The sequence below is a fragment of the Cyprinodon tularosa genome, unplaced genomic scaffold (assembly GCF_016077235.1).
Source record: "Cyprinodon tularosa strain WSP-4 unplaced genomic scaffold, ASM1607723v1 ctg660, whole genome shotgun sequence".
Lineage (NCBI taxonomy): Eukaryota > Metazoa > Chordata > Actinopteri > Cyprinodontiformes > Cyprinodontidae > Cyprinodon > Cyprinodon tularosa.
This window is the reverse complement of record NW_024039408.1, coordinates 361,771-386,832: the sequence shown is the minus strand read 5'-3', so window position 1 is coordinate 386,832 and position 25,062 is coordinate 361,771. Positions and strand designations below refer to the sequence as shown.

The 25,062-nt window shown below is 40.1% G+C and overlaps 1 protein-coding gene across 1 annotated transcript; it reads left to right on the top strand.

Annotated features, from left to right (window-relative positions):
* The first annotated feature begins 349 nt into the window (after positions 1-349).
* On the top strand, positions 350-25,054 carry LOC119799529 (potassium voltage-gated channel subfamily H member 2-like). Its single transcript, XM_038309467.1, has 10 exons — positions 350-544; positions 9,925-10,177; positions 14,648-14,841; positions 14,920-15,022; positions 15,684-15,838; positions 17,355-17,499; positions 17,605-17,794; positions 20,834-20,939; positions 21,028-21,117; positions 22,974-25,054. Exons 1-10 carry the CDS (start codon positions 350-352, stop codon positions 23,349-23,351), a joined length of 1,809 nt encoding a protein of 602 aa, XP_038165395.1. The 3' UTR covers positions 23,352-25,054.
* Positions 25,055-25,062: the final 8 nt, after the last annotated feature.

Genomic DNA, 25,062 nt, shown 5'->3' with positions numbered 1-25,062 from the left:
TGATTATATTGTTTAAAGAAAATGTTTGCGCACAGAGCAGGTTTTTTTTTTTTTTTTTTGGTCTCTCTGTATGTGTGCGTTTAGGCCGTTGCCATAGAAACTGCAGCGGTTATGTAGCCAGTGCTGTGAGCTGACAGAGGTTAAGAGGTCAGTGAGATCCCACCTGATGGAAAGATACTGATGGTTCATCGAGGAAAGATCAAACAGCAGGATGTCGTCTGCATAGAAACTCATTCTCGTCAAGATTTTGAATATTTCATGGGAATTTTTTATTTTTTTTTCCTTGCGAAGGATCATAGGTTGTATTTGATTTCCTGTCTGTTTTCTCTCCCCCACGCCTCCAGCCCTGATGTACGCCAGCATCTTCGGGAACGTATCAGCCATCATCCAGCGGCTCTACTCAGGGACGGCCCGCTACCACACCCAGATGCTGAGAGTCAGGGAGTTCATCCGCTTCCACCAGATCCCCAACCCTCTGCGGCAGCGGCTGGAGGAGTACTTCCAGCACGCCTGGTCCTACACCAACGGCATCGACATGAACGCCGTGAGTTTCCTCCTGAGAGTACTTCACTTTTTCCCCATTCAGGGCTTTTCTACCTATTTATTTAGCATTTATTATTATCATCGCCCAGGTTAAAGGTTTGGTAAATCAGTTTATTTTTTATTATTGAGGTTTAATCTCTGATCAATTAAAAACGGTTAAATGTTTTATACACGGCTTGTTAGGGTCGGCATCTTTGATTTGGTTATAAAGCTCTTTTTTGTGAACATGGGATTTTCCCTAAGTGCGTAAATGTACTCGAATTGAAGGTTAGTTGTTGCTAATTATTCCACGGTATAATTATGCATCAACGATTCAAACAGCAGCCGGCACTTTAAGCATCGCCATCAAACCAGCAGGAATGAAATTAAAAACCAGAGCGGCCCCTTACGGCTAAATTGGTGTAGAACCAGTGGCTGAAGCTGCAGCTCAGACTCCCACTGACTCACTCCTGTGGATGGACTGGAACACACCGTGGAGTGGTTTGATATAAACTTCATGCCTTTCTGGACGGTTTCTGCTCAAACCTGCACAGATATGCAGACTGGATGTGGACTTAAATGTTACAGAGAAAACAGAAGCATTGCATTAATGTACCTGTCTGTAAGGTGCTGCTTACATGAAGCATGTTTTGATGAATTAGCAATCAAATATGCCATATATGCACTAATTTTTAGGTTACACCACCTAAATATTGCGTTTTCTTATTTCTTGAAGCTATTTTATTGTTAATTTCAATAATAAAATCGTCCCTCAGCTTGTTACTGATGCAGCCAAACATTTTTGGCCCAAACTGTCTGATATATCAGCTTAACACCTCCAGGCCAGCAGGTGGTGCTCTCACCCACTCTTGTTTCAACCTTTAACCTCTTAAAATCCACCGGGTCGCCGGCGACCAGGTGGAACTTAAAGCTACAGTGTGTAACTTTCAGCGACATCTAGCGGTCAGACTGCAGACTGCAGCAACATGAACATCTCCCCCCCTCCGCTTCTCCCCCCCAACAGTACGGCGAGCTTTACGGGACAAAATGTCTTCCACGACGTCCGCATCACCTACCTTCTCAAGTGATGAGGTTTGTTTACATAGATAATTTTACAGATAGTATTTCATTAGTCTGTGTAGGGTATAGATTTCATGTAGACTTAAGATAATAAATATACCCGTTATTTTTTCTACATCGTTGTGACATTTTGGCGATCTCGCAATCGCTAGTTTGTTGGCTCTGCGCTGCCGTAGCGCAAAGATGTCTGCCTCCATGGCTGCGAGACCGGCTCCTATGTAATTATAAATAACGAATTCTAAGGCAACACAAATATTAAGGTTAAGAGGCTGAGCTCGTAGATGATGATAAATAACATAGTTATGTATAATATATTACATTTCTGACTGTATATCCCTTTAATTATTACACACTGTAGCTTTAAGCGAGGGTAATAATTCAGTATGCATAAAATTCCTCCGGTAAACTTTTTACCAGCAGGTGGAGCCACTGCAGCTCCAATCTGACACCAAAAGTTCCAAACCCCACAGCTCTGGAACTGTTATAGCTAGAGGTCTGAAATTTTCTGCATTTGTGGTTGACATGATGTAGAAAAATATAATAAAATAAAACCTGCTTTTTCTTAAGAATGTCTTTATAACTGCTGTTTAAAAAAGACCTATCATTTCCGAGAATAAAATAACAACCTTGAGTCATGTTTGAACCAATGCAGGATGGTCTGCTTTCTAGTCACCCAAATATATATATTTTTTTATATATAATCTATATATTAGGAAACTAGAGGGCGTTAGCTTTCAAATAATGTATTGCACATGTAATTTGGGCTTACAGTTTTTCCATTTGGGTAAGCAAAATAGGTGGATGTTAAGAGGTTCAAAATATATTTCTATATTTACTTCTGGTTACGATGCCAGTGTTGACATAAAGGATTGTGCACCAATAGGAACGGTAGGTTGAAGTCATGTGAGATGAAGTTAAGGCATTACATTTCTTACATTTAAGCCAAAAAAAAGGGAAATAAATAAATAAAAGCATATTGAGGGCCAAGTTCTGAGGTTTGTTGCCGACTTAAAAAAATTAAAGGGGCTCGGATTCCAGGCACAGGTTGCTGCATACCTTCTGGCCTTTAGGTCATTATTTGCAAAGGTTAGTGCCACTTTGGAGCTGGTCAGAGTTAAACTTGTGGGGATCACCTGTAACTAGTGATGGGTTTATGAGGAGGCTGCTGGTTTCTAAAATATGGGAGGCTGTTAAATCCAGATGTGGGGTGCGGCAGTGGTGCAGAAGTTTAGCATGACCCATGTTCAGAGGTTTGAGTCCTGACACTTTTGACCATTTTCTTTCTGCCAAATATAAAAAAAATAGATAACAAAATAAACGCTGTTGAAGCCTTAAAAAAATATGTTAAAAAAAGTAAATCCAGACATAACAATTTGCACAATTAAACACATTATTTATAAACAAAATAAGCCTTTCTCTCCTTTTTCAGGAAATGTTATATGACCCTGTCGTACCAACTGGCCATCGTTTCCATTGATTTGATCAGGCTCCTCTCAGTAGAGCAAGTTTGCTTTAATTCTCATGGTCCATTGTGTTCCAAGGGTAGGACATCACTTAAGCAAGAGAAGCTGCGATCTACACCAGCCGATTATGGCAGCCAAACACAACAGCTTGTACAGCTGTCATAATGCCCCATCTAATTCCAGGTCTTTAAAAAATACTCAAAACTCAGTTTTCCTCTCTTCCCTTGCAAGTCGCTGTTTGAATATATATATTGGGGCTTTTTCCTGAGGTATGTTTGTGGAATACACAGTGTGTTGTGGGGCATCACAGTAAATGTAGGTTATGTTTAAATTTTGTGACTGGCATGATGTGAAATTAGTTGATATCGGTATTGGCTTATATCGGAATCGAAAATTGAGCATTTGGAATATCGGCATATCGAATATCGGCAAAAAAGCATCCCTAGTTTTGATCCCATAAAAAATTCATCAAATTATTTATATACCATTTATGTGGATTGTATTTAAAAAGTTGTAGCTATGACCTTTTAAACAGAGGAATTCCCATAAAGAACGGTAACTCCATAGCATGACACTGCCATCACCAGGTCAAATGATTCCAAATGGTTCTTAATCCTTATGCTACCTCCCCATTATATATCTAGCCTCGTGAGACCATCCTGATCTCGCGAGCTTTCAAGGTTTCACTCGCTAATCAGTCTGGAGACTCTCCGTTAAAGAAAATTTGGAGCCGTTCACCAAGCGACGTCCAATCAGCGTTGGCTTTGAGGCGGGTTGAGGTGTGACGCAACGAGAAGCGCGACAGTTCATTCTAAAGAACATGGCGGCTTCAGCCGATGAAACTAGCATTAGCGTGGCTATCGAGCACGTTTTATCGGAATTACAGAGTATTTCTTCACTGAAAGAAGAGCAAAACACTGCTCTGGAGGCTTTTCTCAGAGGAAAAGATGTTTTTGCTCTTCTCCCAACTGCTTCGACTTGTGGTTGTGTTTTCGTCGTCGCTCTGTTAGTACGTCATATGCTTCGTTGATCTGATTGGTTTATTTGGCCCGTCTATCACCAACATAGGCCAATCAGCTAACCAGTATTTTCGCCCCTTCCCAAAATTACTTCAACGGAAGGTTTCCAGATGGATATGCGGAGCAAATCCATCTGGCGGAGTCAGGTTAATAAATATCACCTGTTTCTGCTAAAAAAATAAAACTCTGTTTGAAGGAGGTGTTGAATAAAGGCAACGTCCAACCGCTGCCACAGAGAACAGCTCCCTCTTCCTGGGACAGACTGCATTACACAATGTTTACCGCTTTCATTTGCTTCAGTCTGTCTCGTTCACTCCATGACCGCCTCGATCAGCTCTTTCACCGATGGAGATAGAAGAGAGAATAATGATGCAGCTGGGAGAGACAGCCGCTTTAAGGCATGTCGTGAAATTGCACCAGCTTCTACAGACACAAACAGAGGAAGGAATCTCAGCAAATAGAGATCAGTTCTTTTGTGCAGCACTGTGAACTCCAGATTTCCAGCAGAGGCCCTGAGGGCGGCCCCGCTGTGGCTCTCTCATTCAGCCCTCAGTGGAAGCGAGATAATAAGACAATTAGAGAACCGCCACACTGAATTGTTCCATTGTACGAAGGCAAAGCCCTCAATAAAGCTCTGCTCCACTCTGAGCTCCATTAAGTTATTTGTGAGCTCAGCAGTCTTTACTCTGCTGTAACACAGGACATTTTACCCATGGAAGGAAGGAGGAGGGATATTTAACGTAGCATCTAACCATCGTTTTATGTCATTGCTCTGTATTAGCAATCCCTTTTTCAATAAGGCATTGATTTAACACCCTGTAGGTTGGATTTATGCTGTGGAAGCCCTTTTTGTTTCCTCTATAACCCCTTATAAATAATTGCATTTATTATATTTCTTTTGTAGTTATTTCTCCGCTTCTTGTTTAAATGAGAGCAATTCATGGATCGTTCTGGGTGGTGTTTAAAAAAAAAATCCTCCTCACTTCTCTCTCTGTTTAGATATATAAGATATCTGTAAACAGAGGAAGAATCAAGTGAAAGTACTCATATGTATAGTGCCAAAAAGTTTTCTTTAAGTCTGCTAACATGTAAAACAGTACGATCACACAATCCAGGTAAGTATTCACTCAGAGAAGCGCTATAAGAAAGGTAAATATTATGGAAACATAATTGAAAATTAGTTTTTTTAATGTGTTTGAATTAGGACAATGCACAACATTAAAGCATCGATTTAAATATGCCAGAATTAGCACAACAGCTAATTTCCATCCGCTTTCCTAAGACAGATAAAACAGTAAACATTACACAAGATTCTGCAGGAGAGAACAGAGTAGAAACAAACTGATAAGATGCCAACAACATAAAAACATCCATGTTGAGTGTGGTACACACCATGTCACCAAACAGTGACCTGGAGCACCATATTTAAGCCACTGACTTGTCAAAAGATTGTAGACAACTGTGATGCTTTGGTCGGCTCATATTTAGTATTTTATTTACCATAATCTTTGTCCAATTTTATTTTTTAAGCATCATTCTTCTGAAGAAATGCAAAGAAATTGAAGATTTCCTACAGCGGTGTGTACTACTCCCTTCAGAGGACAGGACAAACAGGCTCTAACCAGAGTAGAAAAGAAGTGGGAGGCCGCGTTGCACAACTGAGCAAGAAGATAAGTACATTAGAGTCTCTAGTTTGAGAAACAGACGCCTCACAGGTCCCCAACTGGCATCTTCATTAAATAGTACCTGCAGTAGCCTGTTTGTGCTGTCCTCTGAAGGGAGTAGTACACACTAGGGATGCACGATATTGGGATTTTGGCCGATATCCGATATGCCGATATTTTAAAACTCATGTAGCCGATAACCGATATCGATACCGATGTTAAAGCTGGACAAAAATAAGTAGTCATTGAAAATAGCAGTTTTGTTATCCATTTCTGACACTTTGAAAAATAATATACTCAAATATATTTTCATATGCTGATATCAAATTGATTTTTAAAAACGCGGTATCGATCTATTTTACTTTCAAAATCTCGTGAAATGTCATCGTTCTGTTACAAACTCTCGTGATATTTTCCAAATTCTTGTGAGATTTTGTTAGTAAAATAGATCGATACCGCGTCAATATATCAACATATAAAAATATGGCAAAATTTTGTGGATTTTCGGGGGATTTCGTAGCATAACGATGACATATAGCAATATTTCATTAGTAAAAGAGATTGATATGGTGTTTTTAAATGGCAATATATCAGCATATGAAGATATTGGGATATTTTAATGGATCAATATTTTTTCCCTCGTCTTTAAGTTTTTAAGTCTGTAAAAAAGAAGTTTTTGAGGAAGAAGAAGAAGTAGTATTTATTTTTTTATTTTTTAGACTTTAGAAACTCGGAAGATGATCAAATATCGGGTTAAATATTGGTGGGGTGGCCGATGTCCGATATTCAGTTTTAAGGCCGATACCGATAGGGGGCCGATTATATCGTGCATCCCTAGTACACACCGTTGTAGGAAATCTTCCATTTCTTAGCAATTTCTCGCATGGAATAGCCTTCATTTCTAAGAACAAGAATAGACTGTCTAGTTTCAGATGAAAGTTTTCTTTTTCTGGCCATTTTGAGCGTTTAATTGACCCCACAAATGTGATGCTCCAGAAACTCAATCTGCTCAAAGGAAGGTCAGTTTTGTAGCTTCTGTAACGAGCTGAACTGTTTTCAGATGTGTGAACATGATTGCACAAGGGTTTTCTAATCATTAATTAGCCTTCTGAGCCAATGAGCAAACACATTGTACCATTAGAACACTGGAGTGATAGTTGCTGGAAATGGGCCTCTATACATCTATGTAGATATTGCACCAAAAACCAGACATTTGCAGCTAGAATAGTCATTTAGCACATTAGCAATGTATAGAGTGTATTTCTTTAAAGTTAAGACGAGTTTAAAGTTATCTTTATTGAAAAGTACAGTGCTTTTCCTTTCAATGTGACCCCGAACTTTTGAACGGTAGTGTATATATACACACTTATATTTTGAGTCAGTTTTAATCTTTAAAAATGGAGCAAATGTTATCTAATTAAAAAATCTTGTCTGCTTGAGTAGATTTTTCCTATGCTAGATTCTCAGAGGTGTTGGTTCTCCCGTCTCTAAGCCAACAGAGCATCCAGCTGCTAATTTCCGAAGCCGCTCTTATCGTTTCATTCCATGCAGATGAATTCATTTTTCCTTTGCAGCAGTTTTGCTATTAATCAACCCTTCCTAGTGTGTAATGAATGAGTGAAAGGAATGCTTGGTATAAATCCAACAGGATCCCTTCAGTGGGGCTAAGCTTCATTCTCTGCCATCCATAGTGACATTAGTTTAGGATCTTAGAGAGATGAAGTGAGCTCAAAGGGGGACTGGAAACAAGATAGTAGCTTGAAACGGAAATGAAACGTGGGAGTTGGAGATGCAGAGGTTTCCCTCTCAGTTTAGAAAGCCCCCCCTCGCCCACTGATTTAAAGGCCGGCAGTCAACTCATTAAAGTTGCACCAGTTCTTTATTTTAATTACTTTCTGGGTCTGCAGACTCCCTCTCTGCAAGACTGTTTGACTTTATTTTGCAATAAGGCTAAAATGAATCAGACAAAAATCCCCCTATTGTGTTTTTAAAAGTTAGACAGCTCTTAGAAAAATGTCTCTGCTTAGTTGTTCAAATCTGAAATAGATAATTAGATCAATGTCCCACGTTAGTCTATGTTCAATGTTAGATTTCTAGTTTTTCCTGTGCTATCACATTAGCTCAAACACTGGGGGAGTGGTGGCCCAGTGGTTAGGGCTTATAGCTTGGAATCCTGAGGTTGTAAGTTTGAAACCCACTCCCACAGACTGCCACTCTGGGTCCCTGAGCAAAGACCTTTAACCCCACACTGCTCCCTGGGTGCTGCACAATGGCAGCCCAATGCTCTCCAAAGGGATGGGTTACATGCAGAGTGAATTTCGTTCCTCTGTACTTGTGACAGTGTGATCACAAAAAAAAAGCTGGAAAAAAAAACTTCAGTCAGGTAGGATAGGATTAACTTCATATTTTCAGTTTTCCAAATGGTGAGATTGGTATTGGTAATTATTTAGCTCAAATCATAATGTTGACACTTCTTAAGCACCTGAATTAATGTTAGAGATAAGTTAACCCACTAGATCAGAGGTAACCAATTAAAAATCAGCTGGATCAGAATAAAGAAAATCATCAACCAGTAAAGGTCCAGAGATTTTTAATTATAATCTGTTACTTTAACAGAATTTAACACTGAAATAAAATGAGATTTTTACGCATCCATGAAGTGGATTTTTTAATAAAAAAAATATATAACAAAAAAATAGCATATTTTTTTACATTTTAAAATCTAAAGTGTTTTTTAATGTAGAGAACAACAATCATTCAGTTTGGTATATAGACAATGTCCTGATTCACGTACAGGGGGCTTTAGGCTGCCCTGCAAGGCTTTAAACCTGGGTTTAACCGGAGACTAAGCCATTCTCAAGCACATATCAAGGAGCTCATTTTGAGCCTGGATCCAGATTTATTGTTGATTCTGTTCATGGTGGAGAATCCTGCTTCACAGCAGCAGGTTGAGCCAAACATCCTCTAAATGTGCAGGGTCATCTTTGAGCACGCCATTTCACTTTTCTTTCACCAGTTCACCGCAGTTCTTCCAGCAGTCCACACTTTCTCTGCTCTCTTTTTCTCATGGTCTTCTCCTTCTTTCCCATCGCCCGGCTTGCCGCTAACCGGTGTCCTCTGCACTAGTGGGTTTATTTAAAAGGTGATACCAGGAAATAACTAAGAAGCCTATTCTGACTGACACCTGGATGATAGCATCATGTCAATAACAGCGCTGTGAATTGACACAAGAACGATTTATGTTGTTTTGTTTATAATATTCTAGCTCTGTAAAATTTCACAGGATCTTGTTGTTGCTCTGCTGCAGCTTGTGCAGAGCAGCTTAATAATAGGCCCTTGGTTTGTGTGCTTCCACCTAGTGGCTGGAGGTTTAAATGTTATATAAAAGTAAGACACTGAAATGAATGTATTTTTTACATTAAAGATCCATACTAAGTGTCAGGTCTAAGCACCTTAAACATCATACATACATGCAGGGAAAGAAAGTAGGCACAGAGACAATTAATTTAGTTACTCGCGAGGAGAATAGGAAGGAGACTGCAGAGTTTACAATCTCCACCCCACTCTGCAGTCTTCAGCTTTCTCCTTGCTATTTACTGAAGAAAAGGGGATGTCCCTAATTACACCAGCTGAGGTTAACTAAAGGGAAGGGAAACAAAAGGATCTTACTTTAAACCTCAGCACATATGTTAAACAAAGCATGTGGTTGTTTTACAATTGAATTGTTCCAAGAACACATGTTTAGAAGAAACATGTGATAGAGGATGTTCAGGCCTCTTTCACAACCCGTCCGTTTCATGACCTTTATCTGTAACGATCTTTAGCAAGAGTTAATAAAAGATGAATCACACATTATACATCATAGTAGTTCATTAGAACAAAACCCATGAAACCCGAACGGAGTATAAATAAAATATTTCTAACACTAAGCCATATTCTAAACCAACAACCAGGAAGTTACCCATGGATGCAAACCGATATTGAAAGATATATCTAGTGTGACAAAAACTATTTATGTTTCTCATTATTCTGACATTTAGCAAATAAACATCATATTGTTAATTCTAACTGAATTTCAATGAGAAGATTCCTTTTTCTGTCTTTGTTATCCTCCCTCTTTAATTCACCCACTCCTCTCTTTGTCTTTGTGCATCTTTCTCTCCTCACTACCTCCAGGTGCTCAAAGGGTTCCCTGAATGTCTCCAGGCAGATATCTGCCTCCACCTGAACCGAACGCTGCTGCAGAACTGTAAGGCCTTTAAAGGCTCCACTAAGGGCTGCCTCAGGGCGCTGGCCATGAAGTTCAAGACCACCCACGCACCCCCCGGTGACACGCTGGTCCACGCCGGGGACGTCCTCACCGCCCTCTACTTCATATCCAGGGGATCCATAGAGATCCTGAGAGGAGATGTGGTCGTCGCCATCTTGGGTAAAATATAACAAGTTACTTTTTTCTATATTATTTAAAGTTGTATCATACTTACATTTCGTTTAACTAAAAAACCGAATCAGTCTAAAGATCGAACACCTGTCTGGTCATCAAACTAAATAGCACTCAGTAAAAACACCTTGGTTTCTTGCCAAAGGGGCGATAAAACCTAGAAGGGGCCGAACCACATTCCATGGCTTCATGAGTTTCTGCACCCAAACCTTAATTCTAGTTGCATAAAGAGGCTTCTTGATTAAATCATGCTGCCCTAAAGGTTTATTCTATTTAATTTCTGTGTTTTCCACTTTTTTTGTTCCTTTTATCAGTAAATGTACCAAAGATACAACACGGAACAATAAGGTAGCGAGTAGCTTAACAAGGAAGAAATTTAGCCTAGCAAGTCACAACGACCAAAATACACATACCGTATTTTCACGACCATAAGGCGCACCGTACTTAAAGGCGCACTCTCAGTTATTTGTGCCATTACTGTATTTAACACACACATAAAGCGCACCGGATTATAGAGCGCAGGTTTTATTTACAGGTACATATCCTCTACTACGTTTAAATACCTCTACTGCGTATTTAAAAATAGAGCGGGGGCAAAACTGAGTATATTTGTGCTTTATTCATGTATTTATTACAAAGTATTAATCAAACCATCAAAGTCATCATCCTCTGTTTCTGAATTAAACAGCTGTTTAGGCCCCGTCCACACGAAGCCGAACCCTGGCCTAAACGCACAAATTTTTCACCAAACCAGCCTCTCATCCATACGAAGCCGGCGTTTCGGGGGTCTGTAAACAATTTTTTTTTTATTAAGCCTTCAGAGTGGCAAGATTTTGAAACGCAGTTTTCGCGGTTCCATCTTTAAGCTCTAACCGCATCGCAACAACAATGGCGCCGTGTTCAACTGTGTTGAATGGTTGCTGCTCATGCTCCTCACCCTGCTGTCGGGCTTACAACAGAATCTTCTTCTTCTGGAATATCTCCAGGAAGAACGGAGCAATTTCGACCACATAGTTCAGCACCTGAATTTGACTGAACCACCAAAATGGACCCGCAGGGCCATTTTCCGGTTTTCCGGTTTGGTTGTTGTATAAATATTAATGCACATGCCCAACATTTCGTTGCCTGTTTTCGCCTATTTTTGCTTTGGCACCACAGCGCCACTTACAGGCCTGGCATACATTTTGCAGCGTTTTCATGCATTCGTGTGGACGATCACATTTATTTTACGTCTCCGTCTTTAAGACAAACGTTCTGGAAAATATTAGCGTTTCGTGTTCGTTTTGACTTCGTGTGGACGGGGCCTTAATTTCCGAGTTGCGCGCGGCTCCTTGGAAATGATGCCGGCTTTTGCGAAAGCTCGAACAACAGAGCCAGCAGACACGTTAGCCCAAGCATCTACAATCCATCCGCAAACTGTGGCGTAACTTGCCCGCCGCTGCCTTCCACTTTTCGTGAAACTGTGGTCTCCGTCTGTCATCCATCGCTCCCACGCCGCTCGTAGCCTTACTTTGAACGGCCGGTTCACACCGATGTCGAGCGGTTGAAGTTCCTTTGTCAGACCTCCTGGAATAACAGCGAGCACAGCGTTCATTTGTTTCACCACGCAGATTAACAGCGATGGTGATGAGTGGGAAAAAACCACCTGGTCTCCTTATATTCACGTCCCTCAGCCACGCTTTCATCATCTCCTCATCCATCCAGCCCTTTCATTTGCCTTAGTAACGACTCCAGCTGGAAAAGTCTCTTTAGGCAAAGTCTTTCTCTTAAATCACCATAGGCGGCAGTTTCTGTCCGTCCACGCCCTCACTTCTCCCGCTTTAACGTTCTCATGGCGGTCTCAACAACATCTGCAGTAACAACACACATAGGGGCACCGCACTACAGGGCGCGCCGCACATTTTGAGGGAAAAAAAAGATGTTTATACCTTATAGTCGCGAAAATACGGTAGTTAGCTGAAATCAGTGTTGAGCGATCTTATTTACTCGACACAAATGTTAAAATGAAACTAAACGCTATAAACTTTGTATAAGTAAAAACTGGATGACAGTGGATATTTATTTATTCAGTGGAAGTAGAACTGTTTTTAATATTAAAAAAGACAAAGAGCTTAATTGAGTTAACAGTAGGTGTGCGAACGATCGATCATTTGAGTTTTAGATATTATTGGTAGAAATAGAAAGCCTCAAAATCAAGTTCAGCTAATGACCCCATTCTGCTTTACTAGGGTTATGAACATGGGTATCGGTTTAGGTAACAAGAACACATATTTTACACGTATTTTAGGTTTTAACGTGGAAGCCATGTTTGTTGTCAGACTGCAGCCTCTCTGTGTTGCTGCAGATGCTCTCTGCATGTTTACACACAGTTAACAATGTTTGCTTTGCTACTGAGGAATCTCATCAACAATCTCTCTTTAAAGAGGATTGCTGATGTCTGCAGCGGACAGGCTGTATAGTTCACAGTGTCCAGGCTGCTGCAGGAAAACAGAGGAGTTATGTGGACCAATACTGAATGGCTGTACTATTTCTTTGGTATGACCAGGTCATCAACATGGTGGGTGTAGAGTAGAGATGGAAACCAACGACTGACTTGCAATTAATTGTCAAATACTGGTTTCTTAGATAAGAATTGGTTCTTGTGATTAACTGAATATTTCCCAAAAAGTTCACTGGACTTTGTTTCCAAGTTTGAAGCTGTTTCGCTTCCCATCCAGGAAGCTTTATCAGTTCAAAATGGCAGAATTAGCATTGAGTTCGAGGCTTTATAGAGTGGACCAAATCAACGCCTTGTTTTAGCTTAGAAAACATGCAAATTAAACTGGAAGAACAGGTCCACCCCTTAGGAATGGGGAGTCATTTGGGTTCTTTGTTTGAAATGTACTGCCATTCAAACCAAACTAGAACTTTAAACAGAGGCTAGTGCAATCTAAGACAAAACCCCCAAACCAAATATGAGCGGAGTGCTGTCTGCAGTTCAATGCAGTGAGGAATGCTCTGATCTTTACTTTGGAGAAACCAAACAGCCTCTCCACAGACAAATGTCTCAACACAGAAGAGCGCCCTCCTCTGGACAAGACTCTGCTGTCCATCTACACCTTAAGGACAAAGGACATTCTTTGGAGGACCAGAATGTTCACATTTAGGACAAAGAAGACAGGTGGTTTGAGAGGGGCGTGAAGGAAGCCATCTTTGTTAAGAAAGAGAAACCAACCTTAAACTGAGGGACTGGACTCAGGTTCCAGCTTTCAGAAACCTACAATCCAGCAATTTAGTTGATTTTTTTCTCAGCTATCATCACAACCCCACCCCCATCGGGTATGGGGTATTGCAGGCTGACAAAGAACCCAAACAACCCCCCATTCCAAAGGGGCGGTCCCATTCTTCCGGTTCAATTTGCATGTTTTCTAAGCCAAAACAAGGCTTTTGTTTTGGTCCGCTCTATAAAGCTTCCAACTCAACACTATTCCTGACATTTTGAATTGAAAAAGTTTCCTGGATGGGAAGCAAAACGTCTTCAAACTTGGAAACAAGGTCCAGTGGATTATTTTTTTAACTTTTTTGGAATGACTATGACCTGGATGACTGAGAATCTTCACCAACATATTAACTGAGTGTTGTAGTGTTACCTTTGTCCATTAGAGGGCGCCACTGGTCACTCTACAGCGGAGCCTCACTGGTTATTTGCAGTAGACATAATGTCATAGTGGAGACATGCTGGAGCAGAATCATGAATGGATGCAGAGCCCAGATTATTTCTACTGTTTAATGGATCCAATGAAGCAGAAAGAAATTTCCGTCGTTCTTATTGTAAATATCAACACTAAATAAACTACTTAAATTCTCACCTCAATAGGCACATTTAGCTGTGCTGTATGGAGGAGCAGCAGAACTTATCTTTCTTGCATTCCTAGTTTAATAATTCATCCCTAGTCCAGTATATTATGCTGTAAATCTGGGACATACTGTAACTTGTCTTTTTTTACATGTATTTCTTTCATGAAAAAAAAAATGTAGATCTAGATAAATTTGTCCATGTTTTGAGCAGGCAAGTGAGAAAATGTGTCAGTGGGATAAAGTAATTAACATTAAAAATAAGTAAAAACAACTAAAATTTCTTATCTAAAGTGCATACTATCTAATTAATATTATTGTAAGAACAAAAATATTAATTCAAATGGCAGATCATCTTATTTAATTGCTCAAATTACGGGGAATACACTTAGTTTAAGAATTTTTTTACTTATTTTTTTAGATTTCTTTTTCCAGTCTCCCCTTTCAGATCTTGCTGTTAAAGCTTTAAGTTTTGGCGCCATCTACTGGCAACTATAGTTTCATTCCAAACTGATGAGGACAGAATAAATCTTTTTATTGTCTGCAGCAGAGCTTTGCAGTAGAATGCGATGCTGCTCACACGGCGGCTAATGATCTGCTTCCTCTTTTTTCATCTTCCTGCAGGAAAGAACGACATATTCGGTGAACCCATCAACCTGTACCCCCGCCCGGGTAAATCCAACGCTGATGTGAGAGCTCTGACATACTGTGACCTCCATAAGATTCTGAGAGAAGACATCCTGGAGGTACTGGACATGTATCCAGAGTTTGGAGAACACTTCTGGAACAACCTGGAAATCACCTTCAACCTCAGAGACGTGAGTTTAGGAGCTTTGACCTGGACAGGAAGGAAGTGGTAGATCTGAAGAACTCATGATGGTTGGTGTTTGTTCCAGACCAACATGATCCCAGGCTCCCCCAGCAGTGATGACTCCACAGGAGGAGGGTTCAACAAACTACGCAGGAGGAAGTTATCCTTTAGAAGACGTACAGAAAAAGGTTTGATACATAATGTACTATGAATTTTGTTACAATATGGTTGCAGGCAAAGTCAGGCTTTGTAAAAAAATATTTTGGGATATTTTGGTTAAAGATTGAAAACATAAAATCTGTTTAAAAAAAGGAGTTTTCCAAGAAATGAAATTCGAAAAACTTACATATAAAATACGTTTGTAAGCATTTTTTTTAAATGACATTTGAAAAAATAAAAAAATGTATTAAAAATGCTTAAAAAAAGCAAAGTTACTCTTAAAGGTTTTTACTAAATGTTTTCTTTGCCTGCAAAAATAAGGAGACTCAATTCATTCCATAAAGGACAGTAAAATATATTTATATTTTAATTTAACGCCTCATAAGTTATTAAATAATAATAAACCTGAGGATGAAATTACACTTTAAAGCATTAACATGTGGTTGTTGTCATGTTTTAATGATATTTTAAAGCTCTCATGTATTGTAACATGTATTACTTTATTACATAATATAGCTTAAGAATCCCTAGAAGAAAAGAAAATTGCTTGTTTGATAAAAAATAAATCAGAAATGTTTTCACCAGGGCAATATTTAGTTTAACTTGTTGGTGAAATCTGAACAAAATCAGCTGCTTACATGGGAAAATGAGAGATAATATGAATGTTTCTGATCTGGGCCTGATCACCAGACGATGCAGACGCCGGAGAATATAAAAAATCCCATAAATCCTCGAGGCGAAGACAGAGGGAGCCAGCAGGCAACCATCGGGAGAAGGAGGAAGCTGCTAAAAGACCATGGGGGGGCCATCGGGGCTCGGTGTCATCACACTCCAGCGGTGACGAGGTATCCGTCAGTATGAACAGTGTGTTAGGCTACGTTCACACTGCAGCCTTAAAGGACCCAAATCATATTTTATTGCCAATATCCAAACTTTACCTAATCTTAACATGACAGCCAAGTGGCCTGGGTCGCATTTGAAAAAAATATATCCCTTATTCAATTCAATTCAGTTTATTTCTATAGCGCCAATTTACAACACATGTCATCTCAGGTCACTTTCCAGTTCACCAGATCATCCAGTCAGATTGATTCAATGTTTTCTATCTAAGGAAAACCAGCTGATTGCATCGACTCATTGACTCTTCAGCAATCCCTCACACTAAGCATGCTTGTAGCGACAGTGGAGAGGAAAAACTCCCTTTGAACAGGAAGAAACCTCCAGCAGAACCAGGCTCAGTGTGAGCGGCCATCTGCTGAGGCCCACTGGGGTTCAAGGAGACAGAAGCAGACATAGAAAAAGAAGCATAGATACAAAAGGCAACTGTCAACCAGCTCCACAGGCGGCCCCGTCCAGGAAACACACAGCCAGGCAGACGAGCTCCGAGCCAGCTCCCATGTCAGAGGATGAAGAGAGCACATCCAGTTAGTCACAGTCAGAGAAACAGGACTACACTGTAAAACAGGCCAAGCTCCAACATCTAGAAACAAAGGTGTTGATGGCAGCAGCACAGCTGATATTTCTCTCCAGGATGGAGTCACAGCCAAACAGGAACAGACCAGATGAAGCTACTATGAGAAAAAGCAGAGAGAGCAGAACGTTAGAGATTGAACTAACAGATTCTGCAGAGTGGGAGAATAGAGATAGAATGAAGCAGAATGATGAAAAAGGGGTCCCTATGTCCTCCAGCAGTCTAAGCCTATAGCAGCAGAACTATAGAGATAGCTCAGGATAACCTGAGCCACTCTAACTAGAAGCTTTATCAAAAAGGAAAGTTTTAAGCCTAGCCTTAAAAGTAGACAGGGTGTCTGCCTCACGGACTAAAACTGGTAGTTGGTTCCACAGGAGAGGATATATATCCGATCTTTTCAAATGTGATCTGTGTGTGAACGTCCAGGTCGGATGAATGTGACTGAACTCAAAGGCCCCTATTCTGTGTCGGCCAATGCAGGAGCAGGTAGAATAACAACCACGGTGAATGATAATGCGGGGATCAGCCTTTCTTTATGATCTTCTTGAAAATATTTTGTTGATAATGCACTGGATGAAGTTTGGAAAGAAATAAAATTTCTAAATCACAAGATGAGCTCCAGCATTTCATCCATGTTTACTTCAGTGAACACTGAGAACACTCCCAAGTTGTGACGTCATTGCTTCCTCTATTGCGCATGCGGGACACTTAAGTTTTACGATTGCATTTCGCACAGGAGATCACATACAAGCCGCTTATATTTGGAAATGTGAACGACCACGAAGAAGAATCAGATTTCACAACATAATTCGCCTGCAGTGTGAAACTAGCCTTAGTGGTGTTGTTTATGCTGGCATTGTATGAACGCTGCTCTGGTTCTGCTCTCACAGGGGGAGGAGCCAGTTGTCACCGGCCTCGCTCCACCCCCCGCGATGCTGGAACCCCCCAAGGCTCAAGCCCCACCCAGAAACTTCAGTGATAACACAGAGGCTGAGGGAGACCCAAAGACAGGGAACACCTGCAACGCCCTTTCAGGTAAACCACCAAACACCCCACCCCCCCAGTGATCGTCACCAAATGTTAAAGTCATCCGTTGCCAGTGTTTGAATCCATGGTCCCCCTCCCCCACGCCTCGCTCAGGGGCTTTCTCAGGGGTGTCCAACATCTTCAGCTTCTGGGGAGAGAGCCGAGGAGGCGGTCAGTACCAGGAGGTCCCCAGCTGCAGCCTGGCTTCCCCCCCGCCTCTCAACACGCCGCTGCACAGCCTGAGCCGGCAGCAGCGCAGCCAGCTGGACACGCGCCTCGACCTGCTGCAGAAACAGCTCAACAGGTCAGTTTGGCTCCGCCCACCAAGACCCTTAACCCCTGATTGCTCCCCGGGTGCTGCACAATGGCAGCCCTTTGCTCCTAAAGGGGATGGGTTAAATGCAGAGTGTGAATTTCTCCAATGTGACTTCAGTTAAAAAACTTCAGTTATTACATTTTATTTTATTATTTAAGTTTTGCGACATCAGGTGTTTCATTTGTCAGAATACTAATTTAAAAGTCATTGATACGAGTTACAAAGTTTCAACTTTGCAATATTACGAGTACAATTTACTGACTGAAAAATGAAACTACATCCTCTGATGAAGCTGTAACACTCCTCACCACCTGATGGCGCTAATGCCGTTACAAATGTTCACCATTAACACTTACAAAAGAAGAAGAGGACCCAAAAAAAGCATTGAATAGAATATCAATGCGTAGATATCTGATGATTAGATATCTTTTCTGAAATGTTTTCAAAGCGTGCGCAGAATAATGTTTATTAACCAGTTCTGTTTTCTTCCTCTTCCTCTTTTTCTCATTTGAAGGCGGTTGGCAAAAACTTCCACTTACATCACTGCCACCAGCTGGTAGTCAGTGTTACTGCTTCTTCTGGATTTGTAGATTCTTACTCGTAAATTTGGAATTTTTACCTGTAAACTTGTAATTCATTTTAGTAAACTTTTAATAAATATTTTTGCAATGCATACTCCTTAAGTTATGATTATTATCTCCGCTCTGTCCAGATTATTTTTAGAATTTTTTTATTTTAGACAAAATCATGAAAATAACTTAGTTCTTGGAAAAGTTTGTATTATTTCTGTGTTGCAGTTTCTTAACACTATCAACATATAAAGGATTTGTTTTGATCGGCCAAAAAAATTGTTTTGCACTTTTTAAATTTGATTAAAAAATGCAAACAATTTGTGTTTTTTGGACATTTTTTGGACAGTGACAGAATTGTCCAAATTCTGTCCTAGATTTTAATTAAAGAATAAACATCTGAAGGTCAAAAGTTTTTTATCAGCCTTATATATTACAATGTAATGATACTGACCCTGATTTAACACGGATACCAAACTGAGCAGAATCACACGCCTCTTCTAGCCTCCAAACTTTTTTCACTCTCATGGAAGCTTAATTATGTCATAAATTAGTGTTTTAACATTGTTTATACCTCATACCAGATAATCAATGATGTACTTTGCATATAGAACCAGCTCATGTATCCATTTTGACCAAATAAAACACTGATATCATGATCTGCCGTTCTGGTTCTGTTTTCACTCTGGGTTCTCAGTTATGCTTTCATTTGTGTTATGTTTTAATGTGTTGTTGCCAATATTTATATCATTTTAGAGTTTTTAGTTTTACTCTTCCTCGTTTTTTGTTTTTTTTTTTAAGTTATCTCTTTTCCGCATTTTTGGTATTCCTTTTTTTTTTTTTGGTCTAGTTTGTCATAGTCAATCGTTCTGTTATCTTTAGATTATGTTCCTCTATGGAAAATTTGTTTTTTTAGTTGACTTGGTTGTTAGTTTCTTTTCTCTTTGGAGCCTCTTTGTATTTTTAGTTACTCTCCACTGCCTCCTAATGTCACCTTCTTTCCTCTTAGTTTTCTTCTAGTTCTTTCTCTGCCCTCCTGCCCCCTCTTAGATCATTGCTACAATCATTGTCCTGTCTCCTCCTCGGTGTATATATACTCCTAACCTACAGTTTGTTTTTACTTCATGTCTTCATTAATCCCTGTTTCTTACCATCTTTCTTTCTTTACTTTAGTTCCTGTGTTCTGTTTACTTTTTGGATTAATCTCTTTGCTGCCATCATCACAATAAATCGACAAGAAAACTACTCAGCCTCCGCTTCTGCATTCTGAGACCAACTACAAACATTCGAAAACTCTGACAAATATATCCCTAGTGAAAAGTCCCAGAGCGGCTGTAATACGTTCATTCCAGCGTTCTGTCATGATAGAAGGCCACAATAACAGTGAAATAAATCCAGTTTTGATGAATGTAAAGGTCATTTACCAGCTGAAATTAAGAACAAAATTTACTGATTTGAAGACATTATTACTTGTTTTGCAGAGCATACAGTACACAGAAGTGGGAATTCAAACTTAATTAGGAACTGTGAGTGAAACTTCAGGGTTCCTGTGGTCGAGTAGCTACATGCATGATTAATGTTTGCCTCAGATGCAGTGATGTGAAGAAGCTTTTCCCTGTTCTGTTCCATGCCACAGCTTCAGCCTATGTTGATGGCTTATATGAGCACATTGACTACCATTAGACATCTTGTTGTCAAGATCCAGAAGAGAAGGACTCAGTTTTCAGGCAAGACAGACAGTGGGATTACTCAAAAAGCATTTATTAAAAGGCTCAGATGTCCAGGACAAAGGCAGTTCAGGTGGGAACAGGCAAGCTCAGTGGTTTAGAGGCAGAACAGGTCAGAATCAGTTAATCAGAAACACCAAGGCACTCTAAAAACACTCACCACTGGCAAGAGAGAACAAGAGTAATTTGACTCTGATGACTGGATGCAGGCGCCTTAAATAGAGGCAGGAGTAGGTGGATCAGATGAGGAATGATGAAAAACCCTACTGAGTTAGACAGGTGAATGGAATGAGTAATTAGGCCAGTTAGGCCAAGATCATTACACTTGCAGACGACTGCTCCCAAAAATGCCACAAATGGCCAAAAATGGAAATGCTTTTAAATGCCTCTCTGATACTTTGAGCACCTCCACATGGTGTGTTTAGTGACCGAAAAAGAAAATATGTATATTTAAATTTTTTACCAGCTGGACAAGGTTTAGCCCAGTCGAACACCATTAAAACCTTAAACCTCTTCTTCGCAATGTTTCAAGTCAGCTTTACTGACTTTTCTGCATCATGTCTCATTATGCAGAAAAAAAGTTTTTTTTTTAGTATCGAGATGAAAATCATTAGATATTTTTCTTCATATTCAACATTTTTATAGTTTTTCTTTCGGGTTCCCTGATAATATTTAAAATAACATTAACATTTTAGGACTACAGGACCAATGCCTTTCCTTTCTGTATACAGGTTGGAGAGCCGCATGTCCGCGGACATTGGTGTGATCATGCAGCTCCTGCAGAGACAGATGGCCCTGGTTCCTCCTGCTTACAGTGCTGTGTCTTCACCTCCTCAGGTAACCACGTGGTTGGTCCACAATATAAACTGTTTTAGATCCGTTTTTATAAAATAGTTCATTTACACTTGATGGTTTTGGTCTGCAGCCCTCACCCTACCCTGGCCCAGGACCAGGAGACAGAGCAGCTCCACCCATCCCTCCTCTGGAAACAGACACACTGGCTTCCCTATCACAGGTGAGCGTTCGGACATTAAGGGATCCGTAAACCCATTACAGGCCAGTAACAAAACTGTTTGTTGAAGTGAACAGAATGGAAAAGCCTGTTCACCAGCATTCTTTCTTTAAACCTTTGTGACATTAAGCAAATATCTACCTGGGAATGCTGGGCATATGGCAAAAGGACCGCCATTTTTGACCAATAGAAGAAACAAAAGGCCATTTGTCAATTGTCAAATCTCAACATTAGCTCTAGCTTTTACTGAAAGCCAGTGCAGAGATGAAAGCTTAGCTACTGTATGTTTCTCCATACTAGTTACTAGAAAGCCTTTTGATTTAAGACTTTAGCTCTATTTCTGTAGTGAAGTGTCATCCAGAAAAAACAGTAGAGTTATACTTTATAGACAAAATGTATACTGAAATACAACTATTCGTCATCTGCATAGAATCACAGAACAGAAAATGGGTCCTTGATTCCAGCTTTTTATTGTCATTCCACTGTCACAAGTACAGAGAAACGAATGAACTCTCTGCATTTAACCCATCCCCTTGGGAGCAGTGGGCTGCCAATGTGCGGCGCCCGGGAAACAGTGTAGATTTAAGGGTCTTGCTCAGGGACCCAGAGTTGTAGTCTGTGGGAGTGGGGTTTTTGAATTCAGAACCTCAGGATTCCAAGATATAATATAGATGTAATACAGACCATTTAGCCAAACACACCATTTAGCCAAATACAAGAGATTCTAGATGTTATATTTTACATGACAAGGGGAGATCCTTCTGAAGCACCAAACCAGGGAACGCCATTAACTATCTTCAATATAAAACATCGCTAAGACTACCTTGTGAGTGCTGTTACTGGGAAAGGGTTAATATGAAAAGCAGACTGCTATGGTCCCAGTATCAATGTTAGATAAACTATTGTCTGAGTTGAGATGATGTTCTGAAGACTTTTAAAGCAAAATTTTCTTCTTAAGCAAGGCACCTCGTGTAAGATGGCTGCGCTCCTTAACACAACTTGCCAAAATTTGACTCCATGCCTCAGTTCGGAAAAAATACCAAGTTTAATGAAGGCTCTATTTTATATTAGAGTAGAATAGAAACAATGGAAACATTTACACAGTCCAAAAAAAAGAAAAACTAATTGAAATATGATTAAATCTGAATCTAAAAGAGAAATCAAAAGTTAATATAGCAAAATTATATTTTCAGATTAAATAAATTAGTGTATTATTCGGGCAATAATGTACACTGCATTATGTGATTAATTATGTAAAACAACATTGTTCAGTAAACCAAACCTTTTTTTAAATCGGTTATAACAACAAATACTTGTACCGTTGAAGCAGTGGTAATCAGTCGCACAGTATATTAGGGCAACATACCCTTTCTTTAAATTATAGTTTTCAAAAGGAAACCATGTTTAATATTGGATCTTTTCTTTTCAGTAATCTAGTAGGCCCATGTTTTTTTATCTTATAAATTTGTCCAATAATGTCTAAGAACACAAGTTTTTGTTCAGTTAGTTTAAAAAACATCTGGCACAATAAATACTTCAACTATAACGATGTACATTTTTTATTTGATCATTTGCCTCCCTGGTTGTTGTGTTAACGGGTTGACAAAACTAAAGTAGTTCATGATACATCAGATGCGGTCCTGTTGTAAACCATAGTTATGGTTACTTCCTGGTTAACTTAAACAACTTTCATATTTTACATAAATGTATATAACTGTCATTTAACTGAGCTAGCTAGCCTGATTTTAATTTAATATACCATTAATCGTCATTCAACAAAGCCCTAAACAATAAACTCTTGATTTTCCAAGTATTTTAATGACAATCAGTGCCTAACAGAGTTTTTTTTTTTCTTGCAGATCTTGGACTCCCAGAACTTTGAAGAGTTCCCAGCAAAGACACTTGATTCTGTTCTTCCCCAGGACACCTCTTTTATCATCCCCAAACAGGAACAACCTGAATCCTCTGGACTAAGCGGCTTGGGACAGCACCTGAAGCTGGAGCTTGGACTTGGCAGTGGGGCTGGAGTAATGGCGGAAGGAAGTGTGACACATGGGGAAACAAGTTTAGAAGGAGAATTGGGATTTGCGTCAGGGGAGCATTTGATGCCAGCAGCTGGGACGGCGGTATCACCTTTGGATTCTGAGACCCAAAGAAGGCTTTCTCTTCAAGACTCACAGACTCCTCTGGATTCACGGACACCACAGAGACATGGCTCTGACCCAGGGGGGAGCTAAGGCAATGTGATAGAGGAGGGGGTGAAGAGATCTGTCAATTGTTCAACAAGGAAGGTAGAAGATCAGGAGGCAACCGGTGGATCTACCAACCATGCCCTTTTTGGCCATAATAATGCCATGAAAAGGGTCAAGAACTTCTCCTTCTGCCTCAGTCTTTGTCTCTGAGTCCCCCTCAAGACAACTTGATCTTTCTGATCTTCAAAGCGGTACACCTTTAACCAAAACCATAAGCCGAACAGAGGCTAACCCTGGCCAGTCCGTTCTGGGCCTTTCAGCCAGCCACTAAGGATTACCTTTCTTCTCACTTACTTTGAAAAGATGACTAACTTATTGAAGAATCCCTTTACTGCTGTGTCCGGTGTTGGACAATTAAAGAGAAAGAGATAACAGTGGACAGAACAACAACAAAAAGTAGCCATTTTACGTCTTGCACTGAAAACCTTGATACACTGATTATTCTTTCTATATATGTCCAAGGCGCTTCCGAAAAAAACTCGCTGACCGGTTGGTGAATTGTAGTGTTAGCTGGCCTAACAGGAACTCTGCTGTCCCGTTCTGTCATTGGTTCCGTCCCCCTTGATGTCCCTCCCCCTAAAAGAGGTGGAGCTAATCTTTTAATTTGTATTCTGCCCAAGAGCCCCTTGGATTGGCTGGTCCGCACCTCAGGGGGTGGGAACTGGAGGGTTACAAGCCATGAATTTCCTCGAAGAACATATCAGCTATCCTATCATTAATGTTGACATTTGCTAGAGAGCTGAACACAAGCGACAACGCTTAGGTTGTGTGAGCAACAGGTAAACTGGCAAACTTACAAGGTTTTTAAATAAGAGCAGTAGACCAAAAAAGCTTCACCAAGCAGGCCCCCCATTAACAGCTCCATTAGCTTCTCTATGAGCTGATGCCCTGCAGTGAGGAGGTCTGCGCTGATTTCTAACACCCAGTTAAGGCTCATGCATGAAGGAACTCCAGTTTTTCGTTGTTGAATTTGCTACCTCAGATTTCATTGGTCCTTGCTTTTGTTTTTCACCCCAAGCACGCACCCTGAATGCATTTACCTTGTATATATGAGCTTGTCATGTGACACATAAGTATACGAGTTTGCCAGTTTACAAACGACCAGCCGAATGCGCCATTTATAGATGTACAGTACAATATGCAAACACTGGCTAGATGAAATAAGTGTGTGGGTGTGTGCTATGCTACTATGTGTGGGATAGGGCCTAATAGGGCCTGATCAGAGGCTTTCAGTTTGTAGTTTGTCTCGTTTTATTTAATCTCGTTCAGAGTTCAATGTGTTTGCTTCGACACAATGCTTAGAGGCTCACTGGGTTTGCTTGTTTAGCTTTTTTCCCAAGACAAAAACAAGTAAATTATGCCTTGTTGAAAAAAGCTGATGGAAGGTTAACTTTATGAGATATAAACCCTTTACACTTTCACTCTACGTATAGAACACACAGTCCTTTTAACATCGGTTAAAAGATACAAAGAAATTCTGCTTTATTACTATTTTACATTATAGGGTTAAGCTTTTATTATAAAAAAAAAAGGGGCAGTCAAGATAAACAGAAAAATTATATAGTTCATGAATAATTTGGAATTGAAAAATTATTTTGAAACTGAAAAGATTCATTTTTGTTTTTAGTCATGGACCCTAAAGCTCAAAGTTTGGGTTAAAGCGGCTCATGTAAGGAAAAGGGACTAATCATGACTA